Here is a 16,703-nt window from a genome sequence, read left to right on the forward strand (position 1 = left end):
AAACATGACGTTATGACAGTCCTATATTGTTGAACTAACGTGGTTCGGGAAACAGTTGTGGCTAGCTAGTTTTATAGTTCACATAAGCTGTTTCCTTATCAACCTTCTCTTATTTCTGTTTGGCACCAATTGCATGTGCTGGACTATTATCGATTCCTTTGGTCTAGTTAGAACATCGAGTGTCCTCCTAGGCTTGGTCTGAATGTTTTCTGTGGGATATTTACCTAATTGGAGTCTGGGCATCTAATCTTCCTTTTGCCAGGTTCTGTAGCCTGTATGTTTCATTCATTTATGTCATTAAAAACTCAATGGTGATTCTTACACAAAAATCTAATTTTTGAGTGCAAATCACCATTGATACAAGAGAGTGCGGTGTAAACTACCTTGTTTATGTCATTCCCAGTGTATTTTTTACTGTTGTGTTGGCTAAGATATTTTGAAGCTGTAGTTTGATCAGCTACAAGTTTCTTATAAATAAAGCTACAGTGAAAGTACCCTTCTAAAAAAGTAGTTAGTTACTCTTTGATATTGAAGCTAACTTCATTGAAGGTCCTTAAAGGGATAGTGTGGCGACCAGGGCGGGCGAGAGCCGTGAGGGAACGGCGCGAGGCCGGTGACTCAAGTGATAAGCATCACCTGGGAGGCGCACCGGCCTTGAGTCTCTCACGGAGGAGCTCCGGTAGCATAAAAGGAGGAGCGACGACCGTGGAGGACAAGAGAGGACCAGGCCTGGACTTTATGTTATGGTTTTGTTATGTTTGTGTGGCCGGCAGACGTCCGCGAGGGTCTGCCGGCATTACTTTCGTTTTGTTCTTTGTTTATTTTTTAATTAAAGTTACGTTGAATGTTCGCCGGTTCCCGCCTCCTTCTTCCCATTTACGAACTGTGTTACACTGGTGCCGAAACCCGGGAGGAAGGAGGGACATGCTGTCGAAGAGCCCTCGCTGCTGAGGGGGATCGCAGTGCTGCGGAGTTCGGGCAGCGCGGGAGTGTGTAGACCGTAAGAGGCTGCCCGAGGCGGTGGTGCTGGAGCCTTGTGAAAGGTGGGACGGAGACCCGGATGCCGTGCTCCTGGGACGAGGTGGTGTGGCTGCCGTCCTGGACCTGGAGGGAGCGGAGGAGTCGCCGCCGTCTGCCGTGGGCCGGAGCCTGCTGCCGTCCGCCATGAAGGGGAGGACCAGGGGACGGGGGACTCGCTGCCGGCTGCCCTCAGTTGGAGGAGCCATCGCCGGCCGCCAGGAGGCGGTCGAGGATCGGGCCGTCCACCGAGCGTCCAGTGCCACCGCATGGCACCGCGAGAAAGAGCCTCTTGGCAGGCTGAGGACCGAGCGGCAGTGTGTCGGGGAACCGGACCAAGAATATTTTTTTTTTTTTTTTTTTAACGTTCAAAGAAACTTTAATGTAAAATAAACAAAGAACAAAACGAAAGTAATTCCGGCAGACCCTCGCGGACGTCTGCCGGCCACACAAACATAACAAAACCATAACATAAAGTCCAGGCCTGGTCCTCTCTCGTCCTCCACGGTCGTCGCTCCTCCTTTTATGCTACCGGAGCTCCTCCGTGAGAGACTCAAGGCCGGTGCGCCTCCCAGGTGATGCTTGTTATCACTTGCGTCACCGGCCTCGCGCCGTTCCCTCACGGCTCTCGCCCGCCCTGGTCGCCACAGATTCACCCAAAAAAAAAATTTGATGTTTATCTGCTTACCCCCAGTGCATCCAAGATGTAGGTGACTTTTTTTCTTCAGTCGAAAGCAAATTATGATTTTTAACTGCAACCGCTGCCGTCTGTCAGTCAAATAATAGCAGTAGATGGGAACTTCAACTATAACAGTAAATAAAACTTGCGTAGACAAATCAAAATTAAAACTTGCTTAGACAAATCAAAATTAAACCCTGCGGCTCGTGACGACACATTAATGTCCTAAGACACGAAACGATCGGTTTGTGTGAGAAACCGAATATTATTTATATATTTTTTACCTCTAATACACCACTATGTCCAACTTCGTTCGGCTTCCTGTTAGTGAGGTCAAAAAACGCGTTGTGATGACGGAAGTGATGTCTCGTCCATATACTTCAATGAGCGCGAGACATCACTTCCGTTGTCAGAGCGCGATCAGACCTCACTAGCCGGAAGCTGAACGAAGTTGGACATAGTGGTGTATTAGAGGTAAAAAATTACATAAATACTGTTCGGTTTCTCGCACAAACAGATCGTTTCGTGTCTTAGGACATCAATGTGCCGTCACGAGCCGCAGGGTTTAATTTGGATTTGTCTATGGAAGTTTTTTCGACTCTTATTGTTCAAGTTCCCAATCACTGCTATTATTTGAATGACAGACGGCAGCGGTTGCAGTTAAAAATCATAATTTGCCATCAACTGAAGAAAAAAAGTCACCTACATCTTGGATGCCCTGGGGGTAACTTGGGTGAACAATCCCTTAATTTTTTTTTTTTTTTTTTTTTTACAATGTTACTATCAGATTGCAAATTACTCTGTAATTGTGCATGGGACCTGTTTGTAAGTGAGTACAATGCAATACAATTATGTTTTTAATGAGTATTGTTTTATTTTGTTAACTATCCCAGGATATACATTACACAAAATAATGAAATTCAGATTCCTTCACATTTTACCTGAGACTCTGTCACATACCTCTTGAAATACTGAACTGCACTTAAAAGGACTCTGTTCTCCAACGGAGAGTGATGAAATCTTCTTACTGAATAACATAAAAACAAAAATTCGAAAACTAATAATAATAATAAATTTAATTATCATCATAGAAATTTGATATACAGTAGTGCAGGCTAGTGATTCAATTTAAAATGCCGATTAGCATTACTCATTTGTATGTGTGTCCTTCAATCTGTGCAACAGAAAATGTTTTATGTATTCTCAAAGTATTCTATAACCCTGGTTCATACTGTAGTTTTGTCACACTGTTGTGTGTTCTTGCTGCCAAGGGAAATCTAAACAAAATGGTTGTGTTTGTGTCAAGCTTGCGTGGTGGAGCTTGAAGTGCTGTCTGTTGCTGAGTGTTTTTACTCAAGCATACTTGCTCACAAATACCTTTTTTGGTTTATCTGATGGGTTCGTGTTCAAGCAAATGTTTTCATTAGCATTGTTGACTGTTGCTATGACAGTTTGCAGACATAAAAGTAAACTTTTGTACATGTTTGGTTGTGAAAGGTGTATAGGTGAATTAATTTCTTTTGTCTTTACAGAGTTGGAGTCTTCGTGGCCAGAAACTGACTTTCCCAGACGCAGGGTCCTACAGTATGGAATTGATAATCAAACAATTGACACTCCCAGAGCAGGTGGGAATCAAACATTTTACAGTATTTGCATTTCATAAAATTTGAAATCTTAAAGATTCTATGATGCGCTATTCATTGAGTGTTTTCATGGTAATTTATACAAACTACTGAGAGTATATATTTGTTTTTCCAAAAGGCCACTGCTTGAAAGATATACAACATTTACACAGTAAATCTGTTTGTGCATGTTTTTATCTCTAGGCTATTATGGTTGCATGGAGCATATTCTCAGCATATTCTCCCCTTGTGAAAAAGAAGTGTGCTTCATTGTACTGAAATTCGTAAATATATATAATGATCATGTAAATGTATACAAATTAAATGTTTAACTTTAAAGTAAATTTTAATTCAGTACATTAATTAATTATGAAATGCCATATAAAAATGTACTTAAGTCAGTCAAAAACACTCTAAAGTTCAGCAAACTGCATTTAATATAAATTGAAACTACTATCTTAGTCTTTATCTTAACATTACATTCAGTTTGCACTTAAGTAGGTTTTTTAAAAAGTATATTATTTCCATAAGAAGTACTCTTTTTAAAAGCACAAATGTCTACTTGGCCTTCAGAAAGCAGTGTTCTGTCTGAAGGGGCCAAGTTGTTGCCAAACATCATCTTTAAGGTGTACAAAAAACAGAATGAGTTAAAAAGGAATGGAAAAGAAAACATACACTGTCCAGGGATATTAAGAAGCTACAGCAAACATAAACAGAAGTCAGGAACAGACGCTCTGCTGTCTCATCCGAAGAAAAGTTACAGACATTGATCTCAGACAAATACATTTGTTGTTATTATTGTAATTCTGTTGCCATTTGTAAATGCAAAGTACTGAGAACTGAGATCACAGCATTGTCTGTCTGCTCTTATCTATGTGCGCACAGCAAGCAGTTTAAATAATGCCATACATCATTGACTGGATGCTTGAAGCAGTTAGTTGCCAAAATTAGCACTAGCGAATGATCAGATTGAGTGTTTGATGAATAAAAATGTGCAAGATCCAATTGCACTTTTGGTCACATGATGGAAAATACGTGTTTCTGAATTATCTGTTGCAGTGTTGCATTGAATTATCTGTTGCAAGTGAATTATCTGTTGCAGTGAATTATCTGTTGCAAGTGTAGAAGCCCTTTGTGTTTATTTTGATATACAGTAGCCTATATGTATATTGCTGTTTTTAAATATAAAAATGCCTGTGCTTACACTGCAAGTGAGTGGCTTAAGTTGCAACAAAAGTAGTATGCACCCATTGTAATTAACAAAGTTATCAACAGTTGTGTTGCACTGAGGAAAAGTAAACTTTAACATACTTTTAAAAATAGTACTTATTACAGAAAAAAATATACGCCGTACTTAAGTGCAAACGGAATGTAATGTTTTTGGACACTTTATAGCATGTTAAACTATTTAAAAAAAATAAATAAATAAATAAAAATATAGCTGCAATCAGCGATGATTGGGCCCAAGCCCCAGTGCTACCACCACCCCAGTGGCTTTAGGAAAACGTCTTGGGTTCCTATACTGTAACCCTGTTCCCTGATAAAATGGGAACGAGATGCCGCGCTTAGCGCTATGGGAACAGCTTTGCATAACCATCTGTGAATACTGTGTATAACACGTCAATGAAATTGACATTGAAATTGACAGCCTCAGATGGTGACTTCATAGTAATGCACGCTCGTCTGTATAATTAGATGTACCACAGAAGCATCTTCAGGTATCACATTGTCTGAAGAATGGTCCTGGGACATCCTCTGTGTGGCAACGCGATGTTTGGCCAACACGACATTATCAATAAGAGGCAAGATCCTTGCTGGCGAACTTTGGCTAGAACTCCCGGGAGCAGAGAAATCGGGGGTAAAAGCATTCTGGGCTATGTATGCGCCATTGTGTCCAGACCCAGGGGGCTGGGTGACTCATAGAGAAGTAGACGGGACATTGCACTGTCTGCTCAGAGAGAAGAGGTCACTTTGTAAAATCTTACACAGATTTGTTTTCACTCCCCCATCGATATTCTCTGTCTGGACAGTAAATCTGCTCTCACATTTAGAGGTTTAGGGATATAGATTCACTGACAGGAACTTCAGAAAAAATCTGCTGCGCTAGCCTGTTTAGGTGGCACAAACACAGACCTCCATGGTGATTTATGTAAGAGACTGCCATTGTGATGTCCATCCGTACTAGGACATGGCAGCCTCTCAACTGCTTGAGGAAGTATTTCAGGGCCAGAAATACAGTCATCAGTTTGAGGCAGTTTATTCAATCTGATGATCCTCCCACACCCAGGGAGGGTCATCTTTGGGTACAGGCTGGACGATCATTAAAGATCACTGCCCAGCTTGACATGGAGGTGTCTGTTGTTAGCATTTTGCGACAGCAAGGCACATCTAGAGTAGGACCCAAGATAAGGAACTTGGGTCTGAGCCACATAGAGAGGGTACGTAGTCCGGGACACGTTATCTGCCTTTGGGGATTGGCCCTTGGATGAAATCCCCTGGCTTTGAGTCACAACTGGAATGGTCTCATGTTCAAGAGGCCCATAGGGATCACTGTGGACGCAGATGCCATGAGACCTAATAACCATTGATACTGACGAATAGTAAGACATTGACCTAGCCTGACATTGTTCAAGGTGTACTGGATGGTCATGACTTGAGCAGGAGACAATTGTGTGTGCATCGTGATCGAATTCCATATGACCCCTTAAGTATGTCATTCTCTGGGTAGGAGAGAGAATGCTTTTGCTGGCATTGAGTCTCAACCCCAGAGAGACAAGAAAAGCTAGAATGACATCTCTGTGTCGTTACGCTGGCTTATGTGACTGTGCTAGTATCAACTAGTCGTTTATGTAATTCAAAATGCAGATGCCCTGGAGTTGCAAAGGAGCCAGCGCTGAATCCATGCACTTTGTGTATGTGTGGGGTGATAGGGATAGGCCAAATGGAAGAACCCGATAGTGGTAAGCTTCGTGCCCCAAAGCGAACCTCAGGAACTACCTGTGTTGTGGCAATATTTCTATGTGAAAATATCTTTGAGATTGATTGTGATGAACCAATCATGATGTTGAATTTGCGACATGATCATCTTGATAGTTAGCATCTTGAACTTGATAGTTCTGACGGAACAGTTCAAGCCTCGTAGATCTACAATCAGACGCAGTCTCCATCTTTTTTGGAGACCAGGAAGTATCGACAGTAGTAGCCTGTCTCTCTCTCTGGCAGGGGGACATGTTCTATGGCCCCTTTGTCCAGAAGAGATTGCAGCTCTTGTGGCAGTAAATGTGCCTGCTCTGGTTTTCTGGTAGTGGGAACCAGGCCATTGAAATTTGGAGAGCGATGAGCAAATTGGATTCTGTACCCTTTTTCTACTGTCATTATAACCCAAGTACAGATGCCTGGCAGTAGCTTCCATGCTGCCAAGTTTTCTGAAATAGGTACCAATTTTGATACTTCCCGTTGAGGGGGTGCTGGGTGTTCCATGTCCTGGGCAACGACTGGAAGATGGAACACCCCACACTTCGATGGAAACTGCTGCACCCCGAGACACCAGAGGTGTACCATGTGTTTTTGTGGTTTTCGTTCAATTTATCTTCGTTAAAGCAACATAAGTGATTTTCTCTTTCTTTTTTGTTGTTTGATTAAAATTGATGACGAACAGCTGCAGGTATATAAGGCTGCTGTCACTTTAAGACAAAAGCATGGATCCAATATAATGATCCGTTTTCTTTTTAAATTGTTTACAACATATAACCGACTGTCTGTTTACGAGGATACTCACTGAGACAGGCATTTTGACTTCATTTCACGTGTCTGTTCTGAAAGACAACTGAATTCGGTGTTATCATAGTGTCTGCGCAGCTCTGTGTGAGTACACAGAAAACAGCGTCTGAGTTCCAGTCTTCTTGTGCTTGATGTTTAAACTGACAGGACTTAAAAACACATGCAAATGATAAACTTTCACTCTTTGGTGGTTAAACTTTACAATTGCTCTGTGAATCATATGCATTCCGAACTGGGGGCAGCTGGCCCATACGGATAACAGATCAAGTACCGTCTCTATACTTGACATTGCACATCCTGCAATGTGACTATCTTGGATGCAGACATCTCGATATCAATGCTAAAACGATATGTCTTGTAGCCCTAATCTATACGTAGACTTTCCATAGATGTAATGGTTTTTATACTGTACAAACTGTAAATTCTATCCCCTAAAACTACCCCTACCCCCTTTCTGCATTTTTACATTTTCAAAAAGCATCACTTGGTATGATTTATAAGCTGAGAGAGAGAGAAAGAGAGGCAGTGTAAGACAAAAGGATTAGTTGGAGACTGTTTACCAGTTAGTTAAGCCAGAAGATTCAACATTTAATAAAAAAAAATTCTAAACTGTGACAGAAAGTAACCTTTGAGATTATATAAATATATAGTAAATAGTATATAGTTTACTTATATCCAAATGTAATGCCTAATAAAAGTAGGTCATTGGCAACATTGTTTCAAGCGTTGTTTTATTGTTTTGTTTTTTTTGTTTTTTTAAATGCTGCCATCTAGTGGTTATACTATGACAATTTATTTTATTTATTTATTTCAACCAGAAAGCACTATTCTGCCTATTTTTAACTTACACAAATTGCATTAATTGAAAAATAGAATAAAATGTGTTTTTTACCCTTAATATTTGTATTATTTTATATAGAGTGTGGTATAATAGAGTTAGGTAAAATGTATTGTTTAGAAGATATGAGACATTTCCTGTTTACTTTTTTGTCATTATTTTAATCTCTCACCAAGGCATCATCATTAGAGACCAATATCCGTTCACAATTTAGCATCTTCAATGTCTTTGCATTATGCTGAAAAAGTTTAGTAGTAGTTAAGTAGTAGTTAAAAATTCAGTGCCTGATTTTTTGCAAAAATCCACATTCAAACCAAAATAGCCGACTTCCTATTGGTCAGAGCTAATGACTGTAAACTAGAAAGTTGTCAAACTCGATGAGAGCAATATATGTACAGTTTGGTGACTGTAGGTAAAACTAAATCCCCTACTTTAGTCGAAATGTGGCACTACAGAGCCCCTCCACCACAACGATTTCTTAGCTTTTGCCAATGTCTAACGGTCAAGAACTCTGATGTGTGTGTCGAGTTCCATAAAATTTGAAGCATAAGAGCCTCAAAAACACCTGAAAAGAAATTAAAGTTTGATGCATTGCCATGGCAACACTGTTTAAGCTATTAAAAATCTCTTCACAGTTTTACATTTTGATGTGTCTTGACATTATTCTGACCATGTATGAAGGAAATCACATAAATATAAGAGGGTGATTTCAAAGCATTTTTCAAAAGGAACACACTTCCTGCTGCCAGTTGGTTGTGCTATGACTTTGACTCACAATAGTCACATCCATGTGATCAGCCTCCTACAACGAACATACAGCTGAAGTTTAATCAAAATCAGTCAATATATGCAAAATGTGTTGCCACAGCCAAACAGTTTGAGATATCAAAAAACTGTTTGCAATTTAGCATTCATGTTGACCGAGTTTGGTGGTGATCAGAGGAACTGCCTAGGAAAATCATATCAAATTCCAGAGCATGCATTTTTCAAACAACCCAAAATTTAGAGTGCGAAAGTTGTTAGGCTTGGTCAGATCTATATGTGCATGAAGTTTGGTTACAGTAGGTGAAAAGGAGTGCACTACAGGCAGAACCAAGGCGGCAATGGTCCAGGGTGACTCGTTAAACACAACCATATTCAGTTCCTTCAGCCATGAAGAAAATTATACTTCTTCCATTCACACAAAACAACAAAAATAAAAAATAGACAGTCCGCCTGAACGTGGTTCGCAGCCGTGCCGTGTAATTGAAGATGGTGATAGGGGCTCGGCAGACTGAGGAGATGGAAGGAGGAGCTTGGTGAAGCTCAAGGGCTGATGGACCACGATGGAGCTGAGGCAGCACAGAGCTGGGGCAGAGCTGATGGGCAGACAGGCGGAGGTGGAATTATGGGCCTGGAGGCTGAGGTGATGCTGGGGGATCCACATCAACGTGCAGAGCTGGGGATCAAGAAGGCAGAGGCAGAGCCCAAAAGCTGGATGGAGATAGCAGAGAGGGCAGAGCCGAGGAGCTGAGTGGCACCAGTGGAGCAGACAGATCCAGGGCAGGGGAGGGAACCATCAGAGAGTATGCAAATAATGGCATATAAAGGACATTGAGTGGGATCAGGTCATCAATGTAATTCCATGGATCTGGCTGAGGAGAAGAGAGTTCAAGGGTGGGTACTTGGGTGAGAATTGGCTCCCTATTCCATGAATCAATGAGCCAGAGCCCCGTTTCTGGTTTAGGGATGGACTGTGCTGCAATCGCTGACACCCACTCCACATAGCCAACAAATGTACCTTAAGGATCTTCTCTGGGCAGGACCGCTCATTTAGGCTGGTATTTAAAAAACAACCATAGGGAGTGGTGTTTGGCATGCCAGGTCTAAAAATTTCCTTGCATGGTCCTTGAGGGAACGATCCTCTTGATCGAGGATTAGGAGACAAACGACCAGTAAGCCCATCTTTTACTCTTTTTTTTTGTCATTTTTTTTTTTTTTTTTTTTTTTTTTTTTAAAATCTAATTTCCACAACTGCAGCAAGTACAGTTTTTTTTTTTTTTTTTTAAGAAATATACTCTTAAGCTTTGACGTACACAATACATTTAAGAACATTTTATTTCACAAGTGCAGTCAATCAGGAATGGCAGGGATAAAGTGTACCATAAGACTATCAAACTAAACTTTTTGATATAGAGAATCTGATATAGGTCAAATCAAAGTGTGTTAGCACAAATGCCATGAGTTATTGACTCTGAGACTACATTCAGTTACTTCACATCATTTTTAAGGGTCTGATCAGGTTGAAATAGCTCTAGGTAACAATTGCAAAATTTCACATTTTTCAGTGCGCAGTAACAAAAACTGTGAGCTCTATGCATGACCCAGTTCTTTTGGTTTTTAACCCTGTGCAAGGAAGCAGCTCGACGTGATGCAACAACACAACATTGCACCAATTATAATCAACAAAATGTCAATGATGTTGCTCACTTGCTGCATTGGCAGGAAGGCAGAAATGTCAGCCTTTACTCTATCAAAGGATCTGAATGGAGATTCAGGTATGAGGTGACATTTGGGACATATTTCAAACTCGCATACACATACAAACAAAGAACTCTCACATTCATGCAGAATGCTCTCCATACCCTCAAGAAAAAGAAGTGCATTTAACTGTATTGAAAGTGAATTCTTGTGTCCTTGAAATCTTAAATGTATATTTAAAAAAAAAAAAAACTGTACTTGCACATAATATAAAATAAATGAAATAAAAGGCCACTTAAAGGATTAGTTCACTTTTAAATAAACTTTTGCTTATAATTTACTCACCCCATGTCATCCAAGATGTCCATGTCCTTCTTTCTTCAGTCGAAAAGAAATTAAGGTTTTTGATGAAAACATTTCAGGATTTTTCTCCATATAATGGGCTTGAATGGGCACCAGATGGTTCAAGGTCCTAAAGACAGTTTCAGTGCAGCTTCAAAGGGCTTTAAACTATACCAGACGATACCAGACGATGAATAAGGGTCTTATCTAGCGAAACGATCAGTCATTTTAAAATTTTTTTAAAAAGTTTAACTTTTATAAGCACAAATATTCTCCTTGCTCTGTTCTCGGATGAGCGTTCGTGACGTCAAGTAATACGCAATTACGTTGAAAAGGTCACGCTTGACATAGGCGGAAGTACAGATTCGGTGTTTACAACTTGAACGTGCAAATACAAACCCTGCGTCTTGATCAGCTCGCTAGTTCCCTAGGTCGTGAATCAGTATGAAAGTGAATGCGGCTGATTCCCTGATCAGTGCCCTGACTACTGAACTAGGGAGCTGATTGAGACAAACGCCGTTTACAAAAACAAGGTAAAACAACTAATGGTTCTTCCATCCTGTGTTGTCAGTACCATCAGACTGTCATACCCTTCTCCATCAGAACAAAAACACCTCTAAAGGGGGTCGCACACCGGACGCGCACATTATATACGCGCAAGCTCAATTTTGACTTGACTCCTGATAGGAGAGCTGCACAATGGGAGTGTTTTACATCAACAGGGAAACGTTACATATGCTTTAATATTTCGCACTGAGGTTAGTGTACATGGAAAAATGGCACAACAAAGCAAAAGGAAAGAAAATGCTATGTTTATTATACATTTTTAGACTTTATTCAAGCTGTTAAACTAAGAATGTAAAACTGATGTATCTTGCAGCACAGGGTGAAGTCAGTATGTACATTAACGACGATTTGAGAGAAATATAATATACATTTAATGTAAAACAATGTACATGGCGCTCTGTGGCACGGCAGGATTTTGAGTCGTAGCTTGGCACCGCGGACAGGCGCCGAATGTCGCCGCCGGTGTGTGTACACTCATAGGAAACAATGCATTCGAATTTTAAAGACGTGGCTCTGCGCTGAGCTTCGCGTCTGGTGCTCAGTAACGGTGGAAATTTTGTCCGGTAATGCAGCGAGATGTAAACAGGGACTCACCGACTGATTCTAATGGCGGGATTGAAATGGTCAAGTCATGGTCCGACATTGTTGTTTTAACGTTACCTTTTTTTGTAAACGGCGTTTGATTGAGTATTTGCACGTTCAAGTTGTAAACACTGAATCTGTACTTCCGCCTATGTCAAGCGTGACCTTTTCAACGTAATTGCGTATTACATGACGTCATGAACGCGCATCCGAGAACAGAGCAAGGAGAACATTTGTACTTATAAAACTTTTTTTTTTTTTTTTTTTTTTTTTAAATTACTGATTTTTTCGCTAGATAAGACCCTTATTCCTCATCTCAAAACGTCTCGGGCTACAGATGTAACCCTGGTTCCCTGAGTAAGGGAACGAGACGCTGCGTGAAACGCATTGGGAACCTTCTGCGTGATATCGTCATTGAAGCACTCCTGTATCCAACCAATCGTGTAACGAGACATCAGAGACGGGTGACGTCACGGACCAGGAAACTATAAAGCATGCCCGGCTGCAGAGAACACTAGCTTCTGTGGTAAATCTGAAGCAAGCACTCGCAAGCATGCAGGGGTACGGCAAGAGACGCAGCGTCTCGTTCCCTTACTCAGGGAACCAGGGTTACATCTGTAACCCGAGACGTTCCCTTTCGTGGGAACTATCGACGCTGAACTATCAATCCCAACTGTGCCGTACTTCAAGTGCTTGTTCATGTTAGCTCGAGAGTACGGAGGAGCCCGGAGTGGAGCCTACATCAAGGTTGTAATATCTGATAAACGTATGCTGGCTTGACCATCCAGCTGCGTCACAAACGTCACTCATAGAGACGCCCGACATCAAAGCTCTTGACGCCGCCATACCCCTTGTGGAATGAGCACGGACATTAAATGGAGAGGCCTGTCCGGCCGCTTTGTATGCTAGTGAGATGGCCTCGACCACCCACGTACTCATTCTCTGCTTGGACGCCGGTCCCCCTTTATTAGGGGAGCCGTAACAGACGAACAGTTGCTCTGTTTTCCGCCACAGGGCAGCTCTGTGGACGTATGCATCCAAAGCCCTAACTGGGCAGAGCAGATTCAGTTTTTCCTGATCCGAGGATGTAAATGGAGGAGGATGGAAAGCTTGAAGCACAATAGGACCCGGGACATTGGTGGGGACCTTTGGCACATAGCCTGGTCTAGCATGAAGAAATGCTCTCACCATTCCAGGAGCGAACTCCAGATACGAGGGGGCCACTGAAAGGGCCTGAAGATCTCCAATTCTTCTCAGAGAAGTAATAGCAAGCAAAAATATAGTCTTTAAAGTTAGAAACTTTATAGACACCTCCTCCAGTGGTTCAAAGGGAGCCTCGGCTAACCCTTGTAGAACCACTGATAAGTCCCAAGCCGGGGTCCTTGTGCGCACTGGAGGCCTCAACCTCAGTGTACCACGGAGGAAGCGTGACACGAGGGGGTCTCGACCCACCGAGGAATCCCCCCCAACATGGTAGGCTGATATAGCCGCAACATAAACCTTCTAGGTTAAGTAAGATAGGCCTTCCGAGAATTTTTCTTGGAGAAAGCATAGCACAGAGCTTATTGGAGCATGAAAAGGGTCTATTTCATGTCGTCTACACCAAGTAGAGAATAGATTCCATTTATAGGAATAAAGCTTCCTCGTGGAGGGAGCCCTGGAGCTAAGTATGGTCTCAACAACCTCAGTTGAGAGACCAGCCTCTATGAACCTGGCCCCCTCAGAGGCCAGGCCCACAGTTTCCATAGTTCTGGGCGGGGATGTACTATCGTGCCGCCCGCCTGAGATAGGAGATCTGGCCTTAAGGGAAGCTCCATTGGAGAGCCATCTATCATGGACACCAAGTCCGAGAACCATATTCGGGTCGGTTAGGCTGACCCCTTCTTGGCGTACTTTCTCCAGGACTCGTGGGAGCAGAGCGAACGGGGGAAAAGCATACAGACGTAGCCTCGGCCACATCTGTACCATGGCATCCAAACCCAGGGGTGCTGGATGTGTGAGGGAGTACCAGAGTGGACACTGGGTTGATTCTCCCGAAGCAAACAGGTCTACTTGTGCCTGACCGAAATTTTTCCAAATGAGATCCACCACTTCTGGGTGGAGTCTCCACTCCCCGGGCCTCGGCCCCTGCCTCGACAGGGCGTCTGCCCCCACATTCTGACTCCCGGAGATATAAGCTGCCTTCAACGAAAGCAGCTTCCTCTGAGACCACAGGAGGATCCGACGGGCCAAATAATTTAGTTGGCGAGACCGTAGGCCCCCCTGATGATTTATATAAGAGACCACTGACATATTGTCTGTGCGGACCAGCACATGGTAGTCTCTCAGGTCTGGGAGGAAGTGTTTTAGTGCTAGAAACACCGCCATCATCTCCAGCCGATTTATGTGCCAGGAAAGATGATGGTCTTCCCAAAGACCTTGGGCTGAGCGACCGTTCATGATCGCTCCCCAGCCCGTGAGGGAAGCGTCTGTTGTAAGCATTGCACGACAACCAGAGGTTCCCAACACGGGACCCTGGGACAGGAACCAGGGGTCTTTCCACATAGTTAGGGCATGAAGGCATCGCCGTGTGACTTTGATCATTCGAAAAGGGTTCCCCTTCGGGGAGAACCCCCTGGTCCTGAGCCACCACTGTAGGGGTCTCATGTGCAGGAGGCCAAAGGGAATTATGTTGGACGCAGCTGCCATTAGACCCAACAGTTTCTGAAACTGTTTCACAGTGAGAGACTGGCCTAACTTCACCCCTTTTACGGTTGACAGAACAGAGCTCACACGGGCAGGAGTCAGACGTGCCCGCATTGTTGTGGAGTCCTGAGGAGCTCGTTGCGGGCCGAGACTGCTTCCGTTCAACAGTCTCGGCGGGGACTCCGCGTAACCATGCTGTTTCGGCCCCACGATGTTACTATAGAGTGAAGTCTGGGGGCTGAACACTCGATGTTGTACTGGTCTATTCCAGGACCTAGACACCTCAGTGTGTAGATCCGGGAAGAACGGTAAGCACCGACGCTGGGGTAGTGAATGTGCGGGGAGAAAGCGTTCATCAAGCTTACTTTTCTGTTTTAAGTCTCCCCGCTCTGTTTCAGGCCAACTGATATTTAACTTGTCTACAGCTCTGGTCACTACCCCTAAGAGCTCCTCATATGCGGGGGAAGAGGATGGCGGTCCCTCTTCCCCTGCGTCGACGCTCATCACGTCAACATCCTCAGATGAAGATAGATGAAGCGCCGATGTCTCGTCCCGAGGGGAAGAAACCGCAGGGCGTGCTTCCACCACGGCAGGAGAGACATTGGGTCTGGCAGCTAAAGGAAGAGATAGGGCGGAGCCCGTCTCAACCCCCGCTGCCAGATCCATCTGTGAACCCCACGAATGGAGTCTCCGCTCCGCCTCAGCAGCAGCGGGACCCGATCCGCGGGGAACACCGACCGAGGCACCCTCTCTCTTGTCAAAGAGTGCCCGGCGAGATCTCAACACTCTAAGGGTGAGCTTCTCACAGTGCACGCAGACAGCTCCCTCGAGAGCTGCCTGCGCGTGCTCAACCCCCAGGCAAACTACACACATATCGTGAGTGTCCCCGTCAGGAATAAATCGAGTGCAGGGAGACGCACACTTCCTGAACTGTTTGCCTTCCGCCATTATTTATATATATATCGTGTCTTTTTTGTGTATATGTACAGTGTTGTGGAACTCTTGTCCTCAGACAAAGAGACGACAAACAAACACTAAATAAGACGCACAGACAGCGGTAACAATATACACAAGTGTTGCTGAAACTCTTGTCCTCAGACAAAGAGTGAAATCAGGGATGATAATAAGACAGACAAACACTAAATAAGACACACGGGATAACATGGAGCGCTTGCTGAAGATAGCAGAAGCTAGTGTTCTCTGCAGCCGGGCATGCTTTATAGTTTCCTGGTCCGTGACGTCACCCGTCTCTGACGTCTCGTTACACGATTGGTTGGATACAGGAGTGCTTCAATGACGATATCACGCAGAAGGTTCCCAATGCGTTTCACGCAGCGTCGATAGTTCCCACGAAAGGGAACCTTAATTTCTTTTTGACGGAAGAAAGAAGGACATTGACATCTTGGATGACATGGGGGTGAGTAAATTATAAGCAAAAGTTTATTTAAAAGTGAACTAATCCTTTAAGTACACTTCCGTGACTATTACTTATCATACTTAAGAATGCTTTTAAAAAGTGCACTTTGTAACAATGTCAAATTAAAATTTAAAATACATGCAATAATAAATGCAATTATTTTGATGTGTTGACTTACATATTAAAGCACATGTATAAGTACTTGAATCTAACTGTAGTGTGTTATTCAATATTACATCTTAAGTTAATATGGTAATACTTTACAATAAGGTCTCATTTGTGAACATTATAGTTAACTACATTAGTAAACGTGAACTAACAATGAAAAATATTTCAAAAGCATTTATTAATCTAAGTTATTGTTAATTTAAATATGTACAAATACATTATTAAAATTACATGTTGTATCTGTTAGTATTATTTAATGGACCTGAGCTAATATGAACCAACAATGAACAGCTGTATTTTTATTTGCTAGCATTAACAAAGATTAATAAATACTGCAACAAATGTATTGCTCATTGTTAGTTAATATTTTAATGCCTTAACTAATGGAACCTTATTGTAAAGTGTTAATATATTTTTAATGTACTAATTTTCAACTTTATTGCAAATGTGTAATTACAAATATATTTAAGTACATGCCATACAAATTTCAATAGAAATGACATTAAAGTATATTTCAGTTTACCATAAATGCTTGGCAGTACATTA

The 16,703-nt window shown here is 42.6% G+C and overlaps 1 protein-coding gene across 1 annotated transcript in view; it reads left to right on the forward strand.

The window, feature by feature from the left end:
* LOC137030846 (sodium/potassium/calcium exchanger 3) overlaps positions 1-16,703 on the forward strand; it is a 67,481-nt gene that overhangs the window by 4,923 nt on the left and 45,855 nt on the right. Inside the window, exon 2 of the mRNA XM_067401318.1 lies at positions 3,229-3,321. Within this exon, the coding sequence (XP_067257419.1) occupies positions 3,229-3,321 (93 nt within the window). The remainder of the gene's footprint in view (positions 1-3,228; positions 3,322-16,703) is intronic.

This window comes from Chanodichthys erythropterus, chromosome 11, assembly GCF_024489055.1.
Source record: "Chanodichthys erythropterus isolate Z2021 chromosome 11, ASM2448905v1, whole genome shotgun sequence".
Lineage (NCBI taxonomy): Eukaryota > Metazoa > Chordata > Actinopteri > Cypriniformes > Xenocyprididae > Chanodichthys > Chanodichthys erythropterus.